A 20,485-nucleotide genomic window follows, 5' to 3' on the forward strand; every position below is an offset into this window, starting at 1 on the left:
CCGTTGTGGGTTCCCACTGGGTATCATGTCTGCAGCAGTTCAAATAGTTTGAGAGTGTAACGATATTCTGTGTCCTTCTTCTGCAGCGGCTCTGGAAAAGTTCTGTGCCAGAGGGAAGAGGAACTCCGACGACCCTTTCAGTACATCTGACTGTCCTCTATAAGACTTTTTTTTTGTCTGACATACTGCAGTATCACGTTGAGTTACAGTATGCTCTAAACCCCACGTCAGCGGAAGAGTTTTTTGAGGGTCCTTGCAATAAGCACATTTTCCTCTACTGAGCTATAGATGGTATTTTAAAAATATAATCATAGAACTTCTTGTCTGCCTGTGTTACATTTGGTCTGCTTTTGTTACACAAGATTGTATGTAAAACCTAAACATAAACTTTATTTTCTGCTCCTTTGCCAATTGGTCAATTTCAGGTGACTGAAAACTGTTTCAGTCACCTTCAAATAAAAAGAACAGAAAATGAAACTATTTATACTGTTTTTTTTTTTTGCATAGTAAATAGTTTTGTGGAAGAAAAAAAAATCTGCATATTTATTTTTACACATTAAAAGTTAAGATAGTAAAAATATTACAATGGAAATCAATAATTGCAATGAACCTTATATTAAAAAAAATATATATGAAAGGCTTAAAATAAATTTACATTGTCATTTCTATGTAAAATGTCTAATTGCTCACCAGCGTTTTTTCACTAGCAAAATCACACTAAATGTTCTGAGCTGGTGAAGCATTTTTTCCTGGTACCCATCCAAATGAACTTTGAAAGCTCAGGTTCAAGAGTGTGAGAAACCCACAAAACGTCTTGTCACACTACTGCAGGAAGGTTCTCATGCTAAAACTAAACCAGAACCAGAGTGAATTAGAATCCCCATTTTTAACATATTCTAAGATTATTTAGAGACAAGCCATTTAGAAAAAAATACATAAATAAGATCAAGTAAAACAGGACACATTCATCACATGTTAAACGGTGAAGCATCTGGAGTAAACCAAAGGAAACTGGATAGCAGTGAAGATAAAATTAAGAAGTTCTACTCATTTAGATGGACTAAACATACATCAGTCTGCTGACCTGGCAGGAACTGGTCAAGTGTGAGTTCATCATAAAGCTGCAGCTTGAGAATTAAACAAAGACCTTCCTTCCTCTGCGTTTGTTTGAGCCAAATGGAGAGATGGGCTTTAAACCAAGGCAGTCCTGCTTAAGCCTTGATGAATAGACTGAGGTTTCCTGTTAGACAACGAGGCAGTGCAAAAATGCTCTTTACTATTAGTATGTTTCAGGACTTAAAACTTTATGGCTATGCTACTTCAGGCAGCTTTGATTTTTATGGGGAAATAACCCTAAGGTTATTTTTAGGGTAATAAAAATAACCCTAAATTATTAGGGTTATTTTTATTACCCTAATAATTATTAAATAATTATTAGGGTTATTAATAATGACCTATTATTAGGTCATATGTAATATACCTAATAGGTAAATTACTATTAATAAAATATAAGCTAATAATATTTTAGTAAACTAATAAAGTTTATAAACTAATACAAGATTTTGTTGTTTTGTAACAACAAAATCTACCTAGTTTTACAAAGACAGTCTTACAGCATCAAGATTTATCTTAACTTGTGATTCTTGTTTCTGTTATTTAAACCTTTGTGTCAAGTTGACAGATCATCTGCCTGCTAAACCTTTCACCTTTCTTTTCCCTCTAGACTTGCATGACCCAGACTAAGAGCGGGAACACGTGTTTTAAATGTGATCCAGACGTGATGGGAAGTAAGAAGCCAGCACCACACCCGTCTCCCAGACATCCTATCCACTAACCCTTACCAACACATTAAGTTTAGTATTTAATTTGCAAGAAATGCACCACCAACAAACAAATCTATGGCATCTGTAAGCTGTGTAGTCTGTAATTTTCAATATTTGAAGATGGAAAAATATGATCGTTATACTTGTCCAATCAAGACAGTCTTCAAAAGATTTACATTTTCAAATGTACAATGCTGGAGAACCTTATGTCCTAAAATGATGAGTTTAATAATATGTAAATTTCTTCTTAACTTTTATTACTCATATGCTTTAGGTAACACACATCAGATTCAAAGGGAAGATGGAATACACATAGAGCAAACATGTAGTGAGTCAATAAAATAAAGGAGAGAAAACAAAGTGCTTATTATTCATGGAAAATTAGTCTTTTGCCAAACCTTGTGTTAAAATATCTAACAAGGGAAATTTCTCTATGTGGTTGCTTTGGTAACTTCAGTGAAGATGAATTAATCAATAGGAACTATATCCCAGTAGCAGCGACTAAACACTCTCCTTCAGGAAGGCATGCTTTAAGTAGCACCATCTTGCAGGGGTTATAAATCCACAAGGATGAATTTACGCCACAAGTTCTCGAAACAGAACTTAAAATCCTTTTTTTTAAAATAAACTAAGTCTCTGAAGGCGCCTAGCAGAAGCACATGACACCATCTCAACATATGTGCTAATCTCCATTTCTAAAGTGCTGGTTAAGAACATATATTACTGCTGTGTTATTCTTTTTTAGCAAAATAAGAGCCCTTCCTTCCACTATGATAAAGCAGGTTTGTACAAACATCTCAATGCAGCACTTGCAGTTTGTGTTAATGGCGCCATCTAGCAGTCAAGATAATTATGACAAAAATAGAAGTGAAAAGTTTGGGGTTGAAGGTCACAAAGATGGCAAAGGAAAGCAGTGGAGGAGGATAGACAGAGGAAATCCTACTGAAAAAAAAAGACCACAGCTTACAATTAATCAAGAAATCATAGCATACATGTATTTCTACCTTACATGTATTTCTGTACCCACTTAAAAACACCAAAATACAGTATTGTATATATTATTTCTGTAACTATAAACAGCATAAGAAAGATACCCGTGTAAAGCATTATGATTAGGTATAAGTATATTTAAAGCTCTAAATCAGTGTCATTTTTTTGTTGTACATCAGGTTTGTACCAAAATATCACAACACTCTCCAATCCGCAGGGTGCAAGAGAGAAACAACCTGTATAAAGAGCTGCACTGCTTAAAAAGAATCTCTGATTTTGGACCTCCAGTGTTTGGCTCTTTCAAAGCCATTTGTGCCATTATAGAAGTCCATCTTGGCCTGGTGGATCTCCTCCTGAGTGGTCATTACAAACGGACCTGAAGGCCAAACAACTTGAATTAACACATGAAAGCCTTGGAGATAATTCCTGCTAATAACAAAGGCATTTTTTGTTTACTGAACAGTAATGGAAAAGCAGAGAACATACCCTGTTGTACCACAGGCTCGTTGATCGGTTCTCCAGCAATCAGCACAAAATGAGAAACTTCAGAGCCCTGGAGGTAAAAACAATCCATCATCTTTCTTGGAAAAAAGGTTAAAGGAAGATTTCAAGTAATAAAAATAACACCAGCTTAACAAAAGGTATTTTAAAATATTAAAAATTTGATTAAAAAAAGTGATTTTTTAAATCTAATTAAGTGTTAGATTCTAGATCTAGTGTTCCAAGCAATAAATTAGAACACTAAAAATTGTTAAATTTGAAAGTGGTTGAAATGTCAAGGCTTTCGAGATGCTTTCCTGCAGCAGGAACACCTTTTAAGGAAGAATGGGGATGTTCCTTACAGCAAACTGGTAAAACTACTAATGAGTCTGTGAGACCAAAACTTCAACAATATTGTTAAACACTTTGCCAACTGTTTATGAGTCTTAATGGCATTTTAAACTAAAAAAAAAAAAAAAAAAAACAGTTGTGGCTGATGTCTTTTTCTGATAAATGTTTCATTTTTGACAATAAAGTCCATCTGACAAACCATGTATGTGGAAAAAGTCTCAACATCTTAAGTTTTATACCTTGTTTTCAAACCTGACACAATCACCATCTCCAAACACCACAGTGTGATGAGGCCCCACCGGCTGCTGGTCCTGATCTGAGCCTTTTTTTTTTAAAAAAAAAAGCACATTAATATGTAAACAAAATCATCACATTATTTATTTATTTATATCGCCCCGCAAGGGGTCTTTTGTGGGCTCTAGTGTCCCTTTTTCAAAGTAGGCTGACAGGAAAGGGGGAAGGAGAGGGGGGAAGACATGCGGTAAACGTCGTCGGGTCCGGGAGTCGAACCCGCGACCGCCGCGTCGAGGCTACGTTTTGCCTGAATGTGGGTCGCGCTAACCCCTCCACCACCACGGCACGCCAAATCATCACATTATTTACATCAAGTATAAACCTATGTGAGGTCAAACATTTATTGCATACACTCTCTTTCTATTTCATTTAGTCCACTTTGGTACTACCAGGTTGTACAGCCTTTGTCATGAGAACTGCTCTACTTCCTCAATGCACAGATTCAACAAGTTGTGAAAACATTCTTTAGAGTTTTTGATCTAAGTTAACAAGATAGCATCACATTGTTTCTGCAGCTCTGTCATCTGCACATCCATGATGTAAACCTCCCATTTCACCACAACACAAAGATGCTCTTGATATAATCTGGCAACTATGGAAGGCACAAGACTACTGTGAGACTCTTATGTTTTGTGACATGGTAAATATTCATATAAAGATGGATACACTGTGGTAATATAGAGGGGACACTGGCAGCACCAAGCAGCCCGATATGTCGATGATGCAAGGCAGGACAGACTAAATAATGGCAGTACACATTATTATTATGTTCATGCAACTAATCACTAGATATTTTCTCTTCTTGGGCAATTCTCTTCACATTCAGTGGTTGTTGTCTATAGATCAGTGGTTTCTAAATTGCTCATACCAGCCAGTCTGGGAACAACAACCATGGGACATCAAATAAATCTGTCTGAACATCAGCAAGTCATCTGCACCAAGCACAGCTGCCTAAATGTATTGCTTTGTGCCCTGTGACTGGCTTATTCACGATTTGAATGAATAAGACGCACCTGGAAAAGTAGTCTGTGAGTTTAGAGACAGTTTATGTTTTACACGTTTTACTAATTATGTCACTGTACGTTCTGAAAAGTAAACTAAATACATTAAGTCTAGAAAAACCGAACCGTGTTATTTTATATTTCATTATACTTTTCTAACATGTGTGAACTATCAGTATAATTAAAAAGTAGTATAAGTAATTAACATAAAATTAATACATAAAATTAAAATTAAGTAATTAACATGGTATTAATATAATTAATACAACACATTCACGTAAGCTGCTCTTCAATTTGTGTTACTTGTTTGCAAACCATTTATGAACCTTTTTATGGGTAGTGTGTAAAGATAGTAGCACAATGAGACTGAATACTATGAGAAACAAACAATAGCGGCTCTCCTGGATGCATTCATCAAAGTCAGCTGGTTCTGATTTAGGTCAGACGACACACAGAGTTAGAGACTTGAAACTCAAATAGCTGCTTTAGTCTCAGCATCCCTTCTTATCCTCTGGTGTCATTAAAACATCTGGTTGTGATTACAGTCAGTTAAGTGATTCTTCAGGATAACAAAGGACAGTAATCAAATGTAGCAAGATTTTATAGCAGAATATTAAAATCAGTTCAAATAAACCAAGAATGCCTGTGAAAAGAAGTCCAGTGTCTGGAAGAGTCTGTTCTCATGCAAAGGGAGTTTCCTGAACCTGAACCTGCCCAGTGAGAAACATCAGGAATTTATCCACCAGGTCAAGCGGTTACAATTATATAACAGTTAAATTACATGTTACTGATATGCAGCTTGGTATGGTCATATTTTCTAGAAATATGATTGATATCAAAGAAAAACTAAAAACACTATTAGTAAGTAACAGTAATAAGTGGCCAAGCTTTAAAGTTGAACGTATTTAACCTTCTGGTTGGATTTAAAAGGCAAGCTGTTGTTAGTCTCAAAGCACTCACTTATTTGCTATGTAGATTTTTCAGTAGTAGACAGGTAGTCTATACAAAGCATGTTGGTTCAGCTCAACTTACCAGATATATTCCTATTTGTTAATAACATTTAAACTGTAAAGTTGAGTCAGAAATACTTCCAGCAAAAATAAAACAAAGTAAAGAAAGTTGAAAAAAAAAAAAATCCCTCACCAACATGAGTAGTTCCAGAGAGAGTATAAATGAAGGTGGTCCATCCTGTCAAACAAAGAAATGTTATTAGTATGCAATGGAAAACGCAGCTTCCATTACCTGCAATAAATGGTTAATTGACCCAAACTCAAAGGTAACAACACCATCTTGGTCTAGTTCTACTGAAATGACAATAGAACAGGTCTGTATTGTCCCACAATTGAGAAATTCAGGTGAAACAGCAGCATCATATGTAAAAGTTCACACAAAAAGATTAACAATAAGAACAACAGAAGTAGTAATAATGAGATACTGTACAAAACTGTAACAGAAAATACTGTGCAGTTATTAGAAATAGGAATATTGGACTCGCAATAAAAGGGATATGCGACAACAGTCTGATTACTTTTCCAAAAATGTCCATAATGTGCTTCATGTGTACTGAGCATGAAAAAGACAGATTATTTACAATACAGTATTTGAGTGTAAAAAAAAAAAAACTACAGAAGATGTTTAGTGTGCGATGAACATTTTTACAAACTTACTAAAAGGGCCACTGGGTTTCTACTGTCGAAATCTAATATATTCAAGATTAAATCAAATGTATTTTCCCATCACAAGCATCAGTGCAGCTTTATATAAACTAGATCATTTCACAGCATGGATACTTCCAAACCTGTACATTTATAATAAGTCTTACGGGAACAACTAGAGGTTTGTGAATAGGTCTGCTCTGCTTCTTTAGTTATTTCCAATCCATCTCTGGGTTGTACAACAATACAAGGATTCTCTTACCAGAGGGGACTGGCTGCACATGCATGGCCCCGGCCTGCAGCTTGAAGTCCAAATACAAGGTTGGTGTTCTTGTGTAAACCTTAGACTGTATACAAGAAAAAAAGCATATAGTAAAAAAATGCACAGATATGCATGTTTTATTTCGTACCATGGGCCGTTATGATAAGTTTACATTATAACGGCCCATAGTACCGTTATACTATGGGCAAGATATCATCACATATCTTGTTTGAGTTTGTTTTTCATAGGAATCAAGTTTTAATCTGTGATCAACACCAAATAAACACAATATTTTTATTCCCCAAGAGCTCCATCTGGGTTGTGAGCTCACACTCTGTAAAGTTTCTTCTCAAAACATATTCAAATTTAACACGTCTTCATGTTGCATCTCAACTAAACAAAGTGACTGAGCTTCAGTATTGTCGTTATGAGCACAATGTGTGCAAATAAAAAGAGTATAGGGACATAAATTCAAATCAACCTCTTCCATCAGTGTTAAATCTGTGTTCAGTATTTTATGGGTATTTTGCACCAACTATGCACTTTTGGTTTGTGTGCCGGTCACACATCCCAAAAGTGCATATCATATGTCAAATCACATGGACTAAACAAGTTGAACTGGATTCTATATTTAGCCAAGAATATAAAAGCCCATTTCTTCGTCCAAGAGCTCCGTCCTGCACCTTCTGATTAAAAGTCTGAAATTATTTCAAGCCAACGTGTTTTTATTATTTTAGGGAAGTTGAGAAGTTATACTGTTCTTTAATTGAAACTAATGTTAATTCTTGGTTTGTGAAACACAGGAACATGCTGTGTCTTTTATGCTCTTGTTTATATTATACACATACCAAGGCACTTGTACTTTTCCAATCCACTGATCCTCTTTATTTACAAAAGCTGTTATGTTAGCATTTCCTTATGAGCCATAACTTTTTAGCTTAATCTGAAGACCAGCAGTTATGTGAAAATGTGACCATGTTGTCTTCAAATCAAGTAATTTGCCATATGGAAACGTAATTTCAGCCATAACTAGTTCATCTTCACTCTCAGCCTCTCTGCTGGCCGCAGTTTGTCATCAGTTCACACTTTCTAAATCAGACGCCACCTCAGAATCCACCGCTGTTCACATATGTAGGAAAACAACTAGGAGTAGCCACATAACTGCAAGTCATCATTCACATGCCAAAAGAATCTGTTCCTCATTTCTAGCTTCCTTTTTCCAAACAATCCTTCCAACCACTGCGGTAAAATATTGTGGTAAACACACTGTCCTGTTCAGTAACACACAGACAAAAAGGCATATACGTTTAGGTATTTGCTTATTAGATGAAAAGAGAAATCACTTCACTTAAAAATTTCTGCTCCTGCTTTAAGTTCGTTGGTTGAAATGCGAAGATTCTCTCACAAATGAACACACACCTTTGCTCCCAGTGCTTCTCCGGATATCACGGCGACCGTGACCCCACCCTGGCTGCGTTTTGGGATCTCCGAGCTTTTAAGCTCCTGGTATGCTGGTTCAATCATCTTTTCTTGTTTTCGGAGGTTCACCCACAGCTGCAGTCCCACCACTGGCTCCTCTGACACAGGCATCTCAGCATGGACCACCCCCCGTCCTGCTGTCATCCACTGGCAGACAATGACACAATTTCTCTCATAATCTCAATCACAAAGTGCATACATGTAATCCTGATGTTGAGGATGTTCGGAAATGTTGAAGCTACAATATTAAGCTTATTTTGAAACTGTGTTTGTGTTACTTGAATTAAATACGACATTAATGAAAAGTAAACATTGAAAATGTTTTTTCTGACATTTACTGAAGCAAAATCTTTAGTGAAGCCATTAATTGTAGAACCAGTGATCTGTTAAATTTAATCTGAACTGAATACAAATACTCACTGTAGGTGAGTTCATGCAACTATAACAGTCGACGTAGTATAGTCTGATACAAATACCCTAAATAAATTGCAGGAACTTTAGCATAAAGGTAAATTTATGTTAAGCCTTTTAATGTATGACCAAGGCATCCAAAAGGTGTTGAAAAACAAACTGCTTACAAAGACCTAAAGTTTTTGAAAATAATTTATTCCAGGTACTTGTTAATGATTTTATGAGCTTTCAGGAACTTTCCTTACAGGCAGTCACAGTCTTATGAAGAATTTAGTCCTTCAATTATGTAATTCTCTAGTTGCCTCAGGTCAGATTCAGAAATGAATCCATCATGAGAGAACATTTACACCTGATAGGTTTTTTTTTTTTAAAAAAGATTGTCTGAAAAGATCAACAAAAAGGTTTGGGATTTCTGGTAAAAACCAAGTGAAATATTTAGTATTGACCAGCTCCTCCTTTCTTTTATATCAGCTAGTTATGACCTTTTAATATGGATATAATTTCTGTAAATATTCAGTAAAAAACTGAAATACAGTTATACGAGAACCACCATCCAGTTTGACTTCATAAAGTACTAATAAAAGTGAAAATTACAGGTGCAATGAAACATTTATCTAAAACGTGAGACAGCTGTACGGCTACATATGTTTGATGTTTCTTTAGGAAAACAAAATTTTCTTTGAAATTCTTCTGTTATAAATGCATTTTGTTTGAAGAAAAATCTTTTAGTTCTTGGTCATATTCATTATTTTGTTTCTGTCTTTAACAAAACTATACTAACTAAAATGCTTTGGGACATCTGCAGCTTTCATGAGGAGCTCTAGTCCACTGAGGTACGCTGTGTGTTGAAGTAAATTCAGCTGGACTTGACTGAAACTCTGTTTCAAGTTGTGTTTGTTGTACTGCTTTAAAAAAATTTAAAAAGCATACGTGTTAAAATCAAGGGTATTTGTATGCTACATTAGTTTTTCTGCTTAGGTAGCTTCATTCACAGTGATAATAGTGAAAGAAATAGAAATTATTATTTAAGGTGGCAAATTTACAGATTGAGGTAAACAGCTTTAAACAAGGCTTATCAGCAATGTGAAAAGTGCTGGCAAAATAAATTACAATCGTTTCTTTTTTGCCTAAAATAATCTGCAACTTTATAGTAACAAAAGAATCACAAGTCATTTTTTTGCCCAATTCTTTTTCAGTACTTGTAAATCTCCAGGCATCAGACGTCCAGAATGACCGCAAAAGTCCTCATGGGCTGTGATTCCCCCCAAAACATACGTGACCTAAGACACAAAAACACACACAGACGAAAGCCACAAATTAAAGCTGTGGTTAACTGCCAAAATGATGATTACACTAAATCCTAACACACAAATTAAGTTAGTTTTTTTATTCATATTTTTGCTCTCTCCTTTGAAGTTGCTAAACTATGTCTCTAAAGTCGGGGTTTTGCTTTTACATTCATACCAAATCTGTATTCTGTAAAATATGCTTCTTTTTTTTTTGTTCATTAACCCTCTTAACTGTAACTTAATCATTAGGCCATAAAAGGCTCCTAAACTCAAGGAATGTATAGTTGCAGAGTTAAAAAAAAAAAAAAAGTGCTTTGCCAACTCTATTCCCAATGTTCATGCATTCATTTCAGCACAGTAGGAAGAGAAACGCAGAGCTTAAGGTTGCAGGCTCAAAGTTAAACATCTGTCTAAGGGAGGGAAGCTCGAGCCCCAGCAGTGAACTGTGTGTGATCCATCTCCACCGCTGTGTGATTTCAAAAGCTGTGGGAGGGTCAGCTGGGTCCATTGCTATTCATGCACACAGGGAGATGAAGGTTGCATATGCAAAATCAAACACAAACGGGGGGTGGGAGGTGTCTGGGATGTTAATGGGAATTTAGGTTAGGCTTTATTTGTTTTTAGTATATTTAGTTCAATAATTTCAGAAAATTTCATTTATTAGTAAGAATTCATTATGAATGATCATAAAAGTATAAACAGCAGTGAAGTGACAGAAAATTCATTAAATCATAGATTTTCTGATGACACAGAACAACTCTTCTATTTAAAAAATTAAGGGATTTTTTTTTTTTCAAGCCGTCATATTGAAATATTTAACTCAATAATATGTTGACTTAGGTTAAGATTCTCCATAATTCAAAATGCAAAAACATATTTAATACCACTGTCCTAATGTATGATTTTTGAAAATGTGTAAACTCAGAGTTACCGTAACTGAATAGAATAATGTTGCTTCTTGCCGCCATCTAGTGTTTAAATATGAGTTTTACTGTTTGCTTGTATCTGGGCGTGGCTGTTCTGCTCAGTTTGACCCTTTAAAAAGAAAATGACTCAGCGTTTTGGTTACTTCTACAAATAAGAAAAAAGGTAGCACACATATCTATTCACCATCATAAAAAACAGATGTCTTTGCGACAAAATTTAAGCTAAATGAAATTATTCATTCTTTTTTTTTTTTTAAATAAGTCATACTGCTTTTGAAATAAATAATACTGTTGCCTCTTGTCAGAGTCCAGTGTTTCAATATGAATTTTGCTGTTTGCTTGTATGTGGGCTTGGTTTTCTGTTCAGCTTCACCCTTTTTAAAAGAAAATGGGTCAACGTTTCGATTATTTATGTAATTAAGAAAAAGGGCAGCACACATATCTCTACACCGTCATGGAAAACAGTGTAAACTTACAAAAAATTTTTTGTCTAAATACATGGAAGAAAACGCATGAGAAAATGGCTGTATTTAAGTTGTGAAAGTAAGATAGACTAATACTTTTATAAAAGACTGGAGATGTCGATTGCTAATGTAAATATTTTGATTTGGTTTTTGAAAGATTTTTTCTCCCTAAGAGGAACAGGAAGTAGTAAATGCTAAACTCTATAAAAGATAAATATCCAAAATAACCAAATTTCAAGAATCCCAGTTTTCAAACGAGGGTAGTCTTTGTTCCGTCTTCTTACCGTCTCAAATCCTCTGTGAGGATGGTCTGGAAAACCTGCCGGCTTGACCACCTTAAACTCATCCAGCATCAGGAAAGGATCCAAGTTGCTTAGCTTCAAGTAAAATACATAGGGAATATTCATAAGTGTTACTCTTGAAGTGTACAACTGATCGATGTTGCTTGAACTTACTTCCTTCCTACCAATGCTCCTTCGGACCCGAGCGCCGACTCCCTCCGCTTGTTCCACACTGAGAACGGTCTTCAGCAGCTTCCTCACAATCATCTTCTTTGTGCAGAATTTCACGAGACACTGCAAAACATACAGTACACTTTTGACTTTTTAAAAGCAGAAATGGCAACCATTTGTATCCGTCCCATAACTTTAGTCCATGGTTCTCAAACTGTAACACAAGTACCACATGATGCACTTAGGCTTCCCTGAGTTGAATTGAAAAGGAATTTTGAATCAACTAATTAAAAAGTACATAATGGCATCAATTGTGAAGAACTTATCCAAAGAAAAGTCCAGTGCTAAAAGTATTTTCAGCACTTATATATGGTAATATGTTTACTGATGACGGTTGCATGGTACTTTTTGTTTGCCACAGTTATAGACATACATATTGCATTTTCAGGTTACTGAACTCTCATGAAGTAAGTATGACGTATGATCAGACGGTTTCAGATGGACATTTCATAATAAACTGATTAAAAGTAATATATGATGATTAATTCAACCCAGCATTGCCCGAAAGGCTGGCATAGCATGCAGTCATTGAGAAATAGTGGATGAACCAGTGTTACAGCAGTGCCTGCATTTCCGATGGATCAGCTGATCATATCCACTGCTGGTGAGCTGCGTTAGTTTCTAAAATACAAAACAGCTTATAATAATTTCACAACAGAGACGCATACGTTGTCACATTATCTCTGCTGGACGTCCACCCTTTTCGGCGTCACTTCCCAATTTGCGGCTTTATTGTTACGCCGCGTAACAATAAAGGTTTGCTGTAACCGCGGCTGCAGACACGCAGTTTAACACCTGCTGCCACTAATATCTCGTTGAGACTTGCCAGACACACCGTGCTCAATAAAGCAACAATGTAAAGTTTGAACGGTTCCAGTTTTCCACCGTCAGCAGCAAAAACTGAACCGAGCCGTCTGCTTTCATTGCGAATCCACTCACCTGCCTGTGTACAAAATCTGTCCGATTTCGTCGGCTTCTAATGCTTAAAAATCAAATAATTTCAGTAAATTTTATCCTAACCAAGATTAGAAGGCGGAAGTGAGGAAAGGGGGGCGGAGCTTAAGACACGACGGTTCAAGGTAAAAGAAGGAAAACAAGATTTAGCAAAAGTTGAAAAAAGACTTTTTTTTTAAATTGAAATACATTTAAATAGCTGATTTTATAGATAATATTAATTTGTAAATAATTTTTACAAAAAAATGTATTGTTAATTTTTTAAAAAATCACCAAACTGTATTTTAAGGAGTGGGATAAAATCACTCATTTGTTCTGTTGGTCTTTTTTTTCAAACAAGGGCGAGCAACACAAAAAAAAACACCATAAAGAAGCAAAACTGAAATCAGAACTAAAACAATAAAATCTAAATAACACATACATTGCACAAAAGTAAAATAAATAAATATTTTAAAAATAACAATATATTTGAAAACATCTAAAGCTGAAGTTCGCCATACCATATCCAAAAGGGTCTTCTGATTTTTTTTTCTTTTTTCTTCATGTTATTTCAGTCCGTAAGTCTTTTTCTGCACAGGAGAGGGCAAGCTTGGTGGTTTACTTTCAGATCACTTATTTTATTATGCGATATTAGTCTCAGTTGCATCTGAAGGGTTCGGTTAACACTAAAGCCAGAAAAGTCCTTTCATCTGCTGGATATATTCTTCAGTTTTGGATTTCCCTCTTCCCATTTCAGAATCCCGTCCTCTGTCCTGCATCTGATTGTGCATGATGTTCTTGGCAATTCTCATGCTGGCAGCCTGTCCACCAGCTAGATTTACAGCATGAGGACCAACCTGTGAAGGAATATATAAGACTGAAAGCTCTTGAACTCAGAGAAACACTACAGTTTGTTTCAGAAACCAAGATTTGCTTAGTAAAATGCGACAAAAATGTTTGCCTACCTGAAGAGCAGAGTACTGTCCCATCAGATAGAGTGGGCATCCTCCTGTCCATTGTAAGCTTTCCAGTATACAAGGCCACCCATCAATCACCTTTAAAGTGGAAAACCCAGATGCACATCAATAAACTTAAAGGTTTGTCCAATTGAGACTAAATTCCAAAATTATAACACAAGAGTTAGTTTGGAAACATAGCCCACCTGGATTGGGAAATTCTTCATCACGTCAGAAAGCAGTGGATCCTGTTTGACGTCAAGTTTGCAGCCGGTGGCCAGCCAGATCCTGTCCCCTGTCCAGTGGTCTCTGGTGCTGAGAGACAGATTCCAGGATTGTGACCTGTAGCACCAGCTGGCCTCGTTCACCTGTACAGTTGCCCAGTTCAAGTTAACCTTAATTCATGAATAAACCTATTGACTTCAACTGGCAAAGTCAGCTAATTGCTCATCTTGTTATAATGTAATGTTCATCCAGGCATTCATTTATCAGCCACATAAACATTTTTCAGAGCCAATCCAATAGCACTCTGCAGGAAATCAGTGAGCCCTGCAGCATTTGCTTTAGAATGACTTAAAGAGCAAAGAATCAAAGAAATAGAGCATGTATGACAGGAAAGTACTGTATTCCTTATCATCTATTTGTTGTGCAAAAACCGAAGTGAAAGTTAATCAAATTTGTTCAGTGAGTATGAGCAGAAAAAGCTTCTGCACATTTTCTGATTTTACAGTCAGTTTTATTCAAAGTTGTCACAGATCTGTATTTACAGGTTGCACTACCTGGCAGAATGTCTTCAGCTCCACCTGTCCGCTCTGTATAAATGGCTGCAGGTGGATGTATGCCTCTGGGGTGATGGCGCCCCCTTTTCTCGCCTGCCGGATCATAGCCAGACGTTTGTGAAGGCTGCGTTCGTTGTAGAACTGCCTCAGGTAGGACTGGCCATCCATCTTGATGCCGTGCTCCACGTGGGAGTAACGGCCCACCAGGCTCTCCACGTCGCCAACATCAAACTGTTTCAGCTACGGAAGAAAGGTTGAACACGGCTATGTTTGAAGATCAAATGTGCCATCACTGTGTTGCTTTTATTGGTTGATCCACATGCTGTTTCACGCGGCCACTAGACCTGCAGGTGTTTTCTCATGACCCATGTGACGTGGTCGGCCCCTTGCTGTAGGGCAATCAATACGACATGCGCGCTGGTCAGACCTCCACCAACTACCATTACTCTCTGTCCTGCCTCACATACTACATGTAATGGACACACATAGTCATACAATTCTTGTGAAGGAACTCCATAGATCAGTTTCAGTGTCAACCTTCAGAATAAATCTAAAGGTTTCATGTAAAAGCAAGGCTTAACACTGGGCTTAAAATAATGTTTTTAAAAAGAAAGATTTAGAGAGAAAAAGTTATAACCTCCTTGGAGTTCGCTCTATTGAAAGGAGAAATCTATCTTACCTTGGCCGGATGAAGTCTCCTCCTGTCCTGGACAATCCATTTCTTGGAGTCTTTGCTTAGAGTTTGGCGGCTTGTGCATGAGATGAACTGTGTGTTGCAGTCGCCCCTCTGGGTAACTTTCCTCAATGCTTTTTACCCATTCGGGAATGTTGGACATTTGAACACGGGTTGGACCTGTTGCCAAAACAACCTGCCGGGCTCTCAAGATGCTGCCGTCTTGAAGTTCAACGCAAAAATGTTCAACCTTCTTTCTTGGGTGAACTTTCACCTGTTCACTCTCTCTTTGGGTTTCCTGTTCTTCACCCATTCCCTTTGTGTCCCCAGTCACTGGGATGATGTGTTCGACTGTTCCCTTCAGCAGAATTTCGTCCAATTTGTATCTCTTCACCTGCATGTTAACAAAAAACAAAAACTATCTGTGTGTCTTGAAATCCTTCAACACTCAGAAAGTCTCACTGAAATTCATAGGATAAAATAACCATTTTATAAAATAATGCCTTGCAGTGTTGTACCTCAAAACAAATAGTATTGCAACATTTTATGAAGTGAAGCTACTTCAGAGAGACAGAAGTAACTTTAAGAAACATCTTTTTTTGGAAAATATCTTTCCGACCTGTTCTTTAAAAAAATCCACGCTCAGTTTGGTTCCCGGCAGGCTGAAGGACAAACTCTTCTTCAGCGTTGACGTGACATTCAGACGTCTCCTCTCCTTCTTGCCAAGCCGCATGTCATTGAAGAACGCGTTTTCATCCAGAATTTGAACGTGGTCCGGAAGGCTGTGAAGCTCTGCTGAACGATCATACTTGAGAACGAACTCCTGGAGCGCATTCTGTCATATGAAAAAACATACAGGCTGTATTTGTATTCCTCATTTCCACTTCAGGGGAAGTTATAGTTAATACCTTATTTAAAGGGTCTGTGTGCACCAGTGTGTGAGAGCGCAGGTGAGGGATGTGCAGAGCTGTGAACTGGCTCTCCCACAGACTGGCCCACTTTCCATAGGTGTCCACCACCAGGACACTGAGTGGGGTGCAAACATTGCTTTCTGATATTGTTGGCTTTTCTTCCTGCTCCTCAGTCATCTGTCCTGCAAAGATGAATGATGTATGCATTTGAACCAATGTTTGTTTCATTTTTGTACAACTTGTTCTTCAAAAAAAAAAAAAAAAAATACAGCATATATCACAAATCATGATATACTCATATTCAAATTAAATTCATCCAGTTATTTGAAGCATCCACATCATGTAAACATAGTCATTTATTTGGAAATACCAGCTTGAATAAAATTTTTTTCAGAGTTTTTTTTCCCTATCATAGCAAATGAATTTTACTCTGTGCTACGATAAAAAAAAAATAAAAAATCAAAATAAGGGGGACAGCAAGTAAATATATGAGAAAACAACTTTATTTAATCATAAAAAATTATTTCATCAAAATATTTTATTTGTCAGGGACAAGCATTGCCGTCCATGCATTGCCCATGTGCTGTAACAAAAGAAAATTAGCAACAAGGTAAATAATAGCCCCTGGTTAAATATTAAAAAACCATAATATAATTCACCAGGTTTATGTAAATTAAATTAGAAAATACAACAAAGATAACCAGCCAAGTTTCTTCTTAGTTTCTGAGCAACATGGTCTCAAAACATAGCAACATCAGTAAATGCCTTGAGCTACGGCCACGCTGGCGACCCAGAACCTGTTATTATGCTGTGTGTTCAGCAGAGATATTGCGCTAGAAATAAAATACTGACCGAATCTGTTGATTTTCACAAAAGGGAACCTGAAGCATGAACCATCTGGTAATTTCTGGAACTAGAGAGAAGAGAGTATGTACTAATACAAATTATTTTTTTCTTTTATCAGTTATTGCACAGGTCTATGATGTGGTGCCACTGATCCTCAAAAATAAAGAACACAAACCTTCTTTATTTTTGAAAGTGTAGCTTTTGCCCAGAGACTAAGGTGATCCAGTGAATCATAGAAAATACTCATGTCGTAGTGCAAAGGACTTTGTGGTGGCTTTGCACATTTGCATGTTGAACTTTTAGAGTTTTGTCTTGGTTAAGGTCCTGTTGGCTTTAGTTTTCGTTTACCTCTTATCTTTGACCAGTTCCTGTTTTAATTTTGTAATCTGGTTCCTCTGTACATTCTTTGTGTCCTTCTATTTCCTGATTTGTTTTTCATTCTTGTTTCTGAATGTTAATTTTACCTTTTGGTCTGTAGTTTGAATTATACAATGCTGGGTTGTGTTCTGAGCGATTCTGAAATTTCCTGGTGTCTGTGGTATTGTGTGTGCAGCCATTCCTCACATTAGTTTCCCTCAGTTATTTTAGTCTTTTAGTTTCCCACTCAATTTCTTTCACTTGGTTAACTTGTCTCTCTCTTTCTCTTCACTAATTTGTCTAATTAATGATTCTTTCAGTTTCTTACGAAACTAAGTCATTAAAAACTTTTCAGGCAGCAGGTGAGCATTTCTACATAACTCATTAAAAAGAGGCAATTTATTAATTAAAATGTTAAATTCAGCCGTTGTGTGGGGGATGTTTGGCATTGCTGTCTTAAGAAAGAGTTCATCATATTGTGGCATCTGTCTCCTTCCTTTGCATTATTTACTGGAGAATAAATGTTGATTGTTAAACAAAATCAAAACTTGTGACAAGGTTTACGACCCTATTAAAGTTCTAAAAATGTATATTCCTGATTCTTCTTTAATAAATTAAAGCAAACATGTTGTACCTGCTGTTGTCCTCCTCTTTCTTCTTTCATTACAGCGTTTGTGTTTGAATGTCTCAAGGTTCGAGAGATGGGGGTTGGAGATACGAGAGTCATCTTCACGGTCAGAGTCTTGAACGGGGTCAAGGCTGTTGAGCAAGCTCGCCAAGGTCAAGGCATGGGGGCCGCCTCCTATTATTAACACATCGAGCATGTCTATCTGAAACCAAGACAGGAACAGACAACAGGACATGACTCCTTATGTTGCTGGAACCCAGATGAGGGAAAATAGTTGAACATTTAGAGCTAGTTCATCAACTGAGTCATAAAATCTCCCCAAACTGAAGCCCACTGAGTTACTGGTTTATTTCGATTAGCGAGCAAAGTGGTTTAAAATTAACACATATTTATTTTCAGTAATCTGTCCACTTAATCCCCCTGATCATATTTCAGAAAAAGACAGAAAAAAAATCCATTATGCAACAAAATAACATCGCCATGCAGAATCTCAGTGCAGTACCTGGCAGACTTGTCACTATTCACCTGCTTGGAGGAAACTTTTGAGCTTCTTCAAGACAGGCATTATGCAGCGGACGGTGGTAGGCTTGACGTTTTGCAACATGTGTCTCTCATGTAATTCAATCTTCTCCCATTTGCACTTCCCTGGCTCAGCGGGGAAATCCCAAATTAACTTCTGTAAATGTGTGCTTGAATAAATTTAGTAACACATGCAAGTTCTCCAGTATCAACACATCAAAAAACATTATAAGAAATATCTGCCGTCTAATTCATCACCTTCACATGCAAACATGAATGTTAAAATATTTTATTTAGAAGAAGAAAAAAAACCCCATTAAAAAGCATCATGCATCCAAGGCCTTAAAGTTTACATGATGCAAATTTCCTCAAGTTCTTCATCTCCTTTCATGGTTGAAAGACTTGCAACCCCTGTTTTCATGACACGGTTGATTTGGTGCTGCAACGATGCATAGATGCATTTCCCAATCAGAAGGAAGTACAAGAACTGGTAAGGAAAATCCCATATATGATGCTTTTAATTGAGGAAAATAGTGTGTATGAGAAGATGGATGTGGTGCAAAAACAGGCAGAACGTGATTGCATGTGGATCAGTGTGGTCCCAGCACATTGCACATAAAAGTCCATTGATTAAAAATAGAAAGAAATCATGCCAAGCTGATTTGAACTAAACTGAGATATATTACTATAAACTTAAGTTCTGCTGTTGTTTTACTATTACTATTTTGCTATTGACTTACACACAATCAGAGTTGATGACGTTCTGTGAATCCAGTTTTCTGTTGGACAGTCAGGGAATACTTATTGTAGTCATAAACTACACTCTTAATACCGACTAATTGTTCCAAACATAGACACCTAAAATGTTCTTTTACTAAAGTTAAGACAGGTGTTTAGAGAATCCAAGTTATGCACTGATTGCCTTACAATAAGAGAGACATAGTTTTGATCTGCTATAAATAATCTCAGTATTTGTTCTCCATTCCAACTCAAACCTGCTTCAAATATTCAGATGCGATGTTTGTTTGCTGATGTCTTGGGTTTTTATTTAATTGATCACTGGTCTATATTAGAGTGATCATGGTTCTATTAATGATTTCTTTAGTGACTAAATGCCATAAAACAACTTAGTTCAATATTAAAAGGGTGAAAATTGTGATTTTATTAATAAATGCATTTTAAAATGAATTCCTCTCATTTCGGTTTGTGGTTTGTGATGAACAGACATTATCTTTTTGACAGACTAATGAAAAAAAAAGTACTTTATTTAATGAGCATGAGTTTCGGTACATAAATATAATGAATGTATCAATCAGTGTCGTGATTTGCAGTTGGATGAGGTGAGGTAGAAGCAGCGGACCCAGGTTAAAGGAATGAAATGATGATTTTAATGTTAATTCCAGAAGTACAAAGTCCAATAAACCAGGCAGCACAGAGAGAGCAGAAGGCTAAGGCTCATCGACTGGTAGCAACTGGAAATACAAATGGATGGCAGCAACAGACATAAACCAGGCAGAATGACAAGACAACTTATTCCAACGAGCAACAAGGAACACAGGTGGGATTAAATACACAGAGGGTAATCAAGGAACGAGACACAGCTGGGAACAACCAAGGGGCAGACAGGACAACACAGAGACTACAGAACACAGAAACCTAAATAAACACACAGAAAACCCAAATCACTACAATCAGTTGCTTTAGTTGATTCACCTTGAGGCACAATGCTTCTCTGCATACTGATTTTAGTCATGCATCTTGTGTAACAATAACTTTATCAATAGCATTTCACCGCAGTATTGAATAGCTATAGATGGCATCTATGTAGTGATACTTTTATCACACTGGTTTTATAAGTTGTACCTTGCTAACTACTCCCGACTACTTTTGATTGGCTTGAGCAATGACCATAGAATAAAGCATAGAAATAATTATTAAGATCACCT

General features: G+C 36.7%; 2 protein-coding genes across 4 annotated transcripts; both read right to left on the reverse strand.

Annotated features, from left to right (window-relative positions):
* Nucleotides 1-2,059: 2,059 nt before the first annotated feature.
* Nucleotides 2,060-13,006, reverse strand: pir (pirin). Of its 2 annotated transcripts, XM_032561159.1 has the most exons (10): nucleotides 12,877-13,006; nucleotides 11,881-12,000; nucleotides 11,710-11,802; nucleotides 9,946-10,026; nucleotides 8,276-8,482; nucleotides 6,857-6,941; nucleotides 6,083-6,127; nucleotides 3,884-3,966; nucleotides 3,300-3,366; nucleotides 2,060-3,189 (listed from the first exon to the last, which is right to left on the reverse strand). In XM_032561159.1, the coding sequence occupies exons 2-10, from the start codon at nucleotides 11,971-11,973 to the stop codon at nucleotides 3,071-3,073; spliced, it is 873 nt and encodes a 290-aa protein (XP_032417050.1). In that variant the 5' UTR covers nucleotides 11,974-12,000; nucleotides 12,877-13,006; the 3' UTR covers nucleotides 2,060-3,070. The 2 variants fall into 2 exon arrangements, with proteins under 2 accessions (XP_032417050.1, XP_032417052.1); XM_032561161.1 differs by lacking the exon at nucleotides 12,877-13,006 and having other exon boundaries at nucleotides 11,892-12,000.
* A 1,722-nt stretch (nucleotides 13,007-14,728) lies between these two features.
* LOC116718890 (uncharacterized) lies at nucleotides 14,729-18,648 on the reverse strand. Of its 2 annotated transcripts, none has more exons than XM_032561158.1 (6): nucleotides 18,523-18,648; nucleotides 18,027-18,222; nucleotides 16,187-16,371; nucleotides 15,898-16,113; nucleotides 15,285-15,672; nucleotides 14,729-14,845 (listed from the first exon to the last, which is right to left on the reverse strand). In XM_032561158.1, the coding sequence occupies exons 2-6, from the start codon at nucleotides 18,214-18,216 to the stop codon at nucleotides 14,832-14,834; spliced, it is 993 nt and encodes a 330-aa protein (XP_032417049.1). In that variant the 5' UTR covers nucleotides 18,217-18,222; nucleotides 18,523-18,648; the 3' UTR covers nucleotides 14,729-14,831. The 2 variants fall into 2 exon arrangements, with proteins under 2 accessions (XP_032417049.1, XP_032417048.1); XM_032561157.1 differs by lacking the exon at nucleotides 14,729-14,845 and adding an exon at nucleotides 14,852-15,071 and having other exon boundaries at nucleotides 18,523-18,647.
* Nucleotides 18,649-20,485: the final 1,837 nt, after the last annotated feature.

Source organism: Xiphophorus hellerii, chromosome 4, assembly GCF_003331165.1.
Source record: "Xiphophorus hellerii strain 12219 chromosome 4, Xiphophorus_hellerii-4.1, whole genome shotgun sequence".
Lineage (NCBI taxonomy): Eukaryota > Metazoa > Chordata > Actinopteri > Cyprinodontiformes > Poeciliidae > Xiphophorus > Xiphophorus hellerii.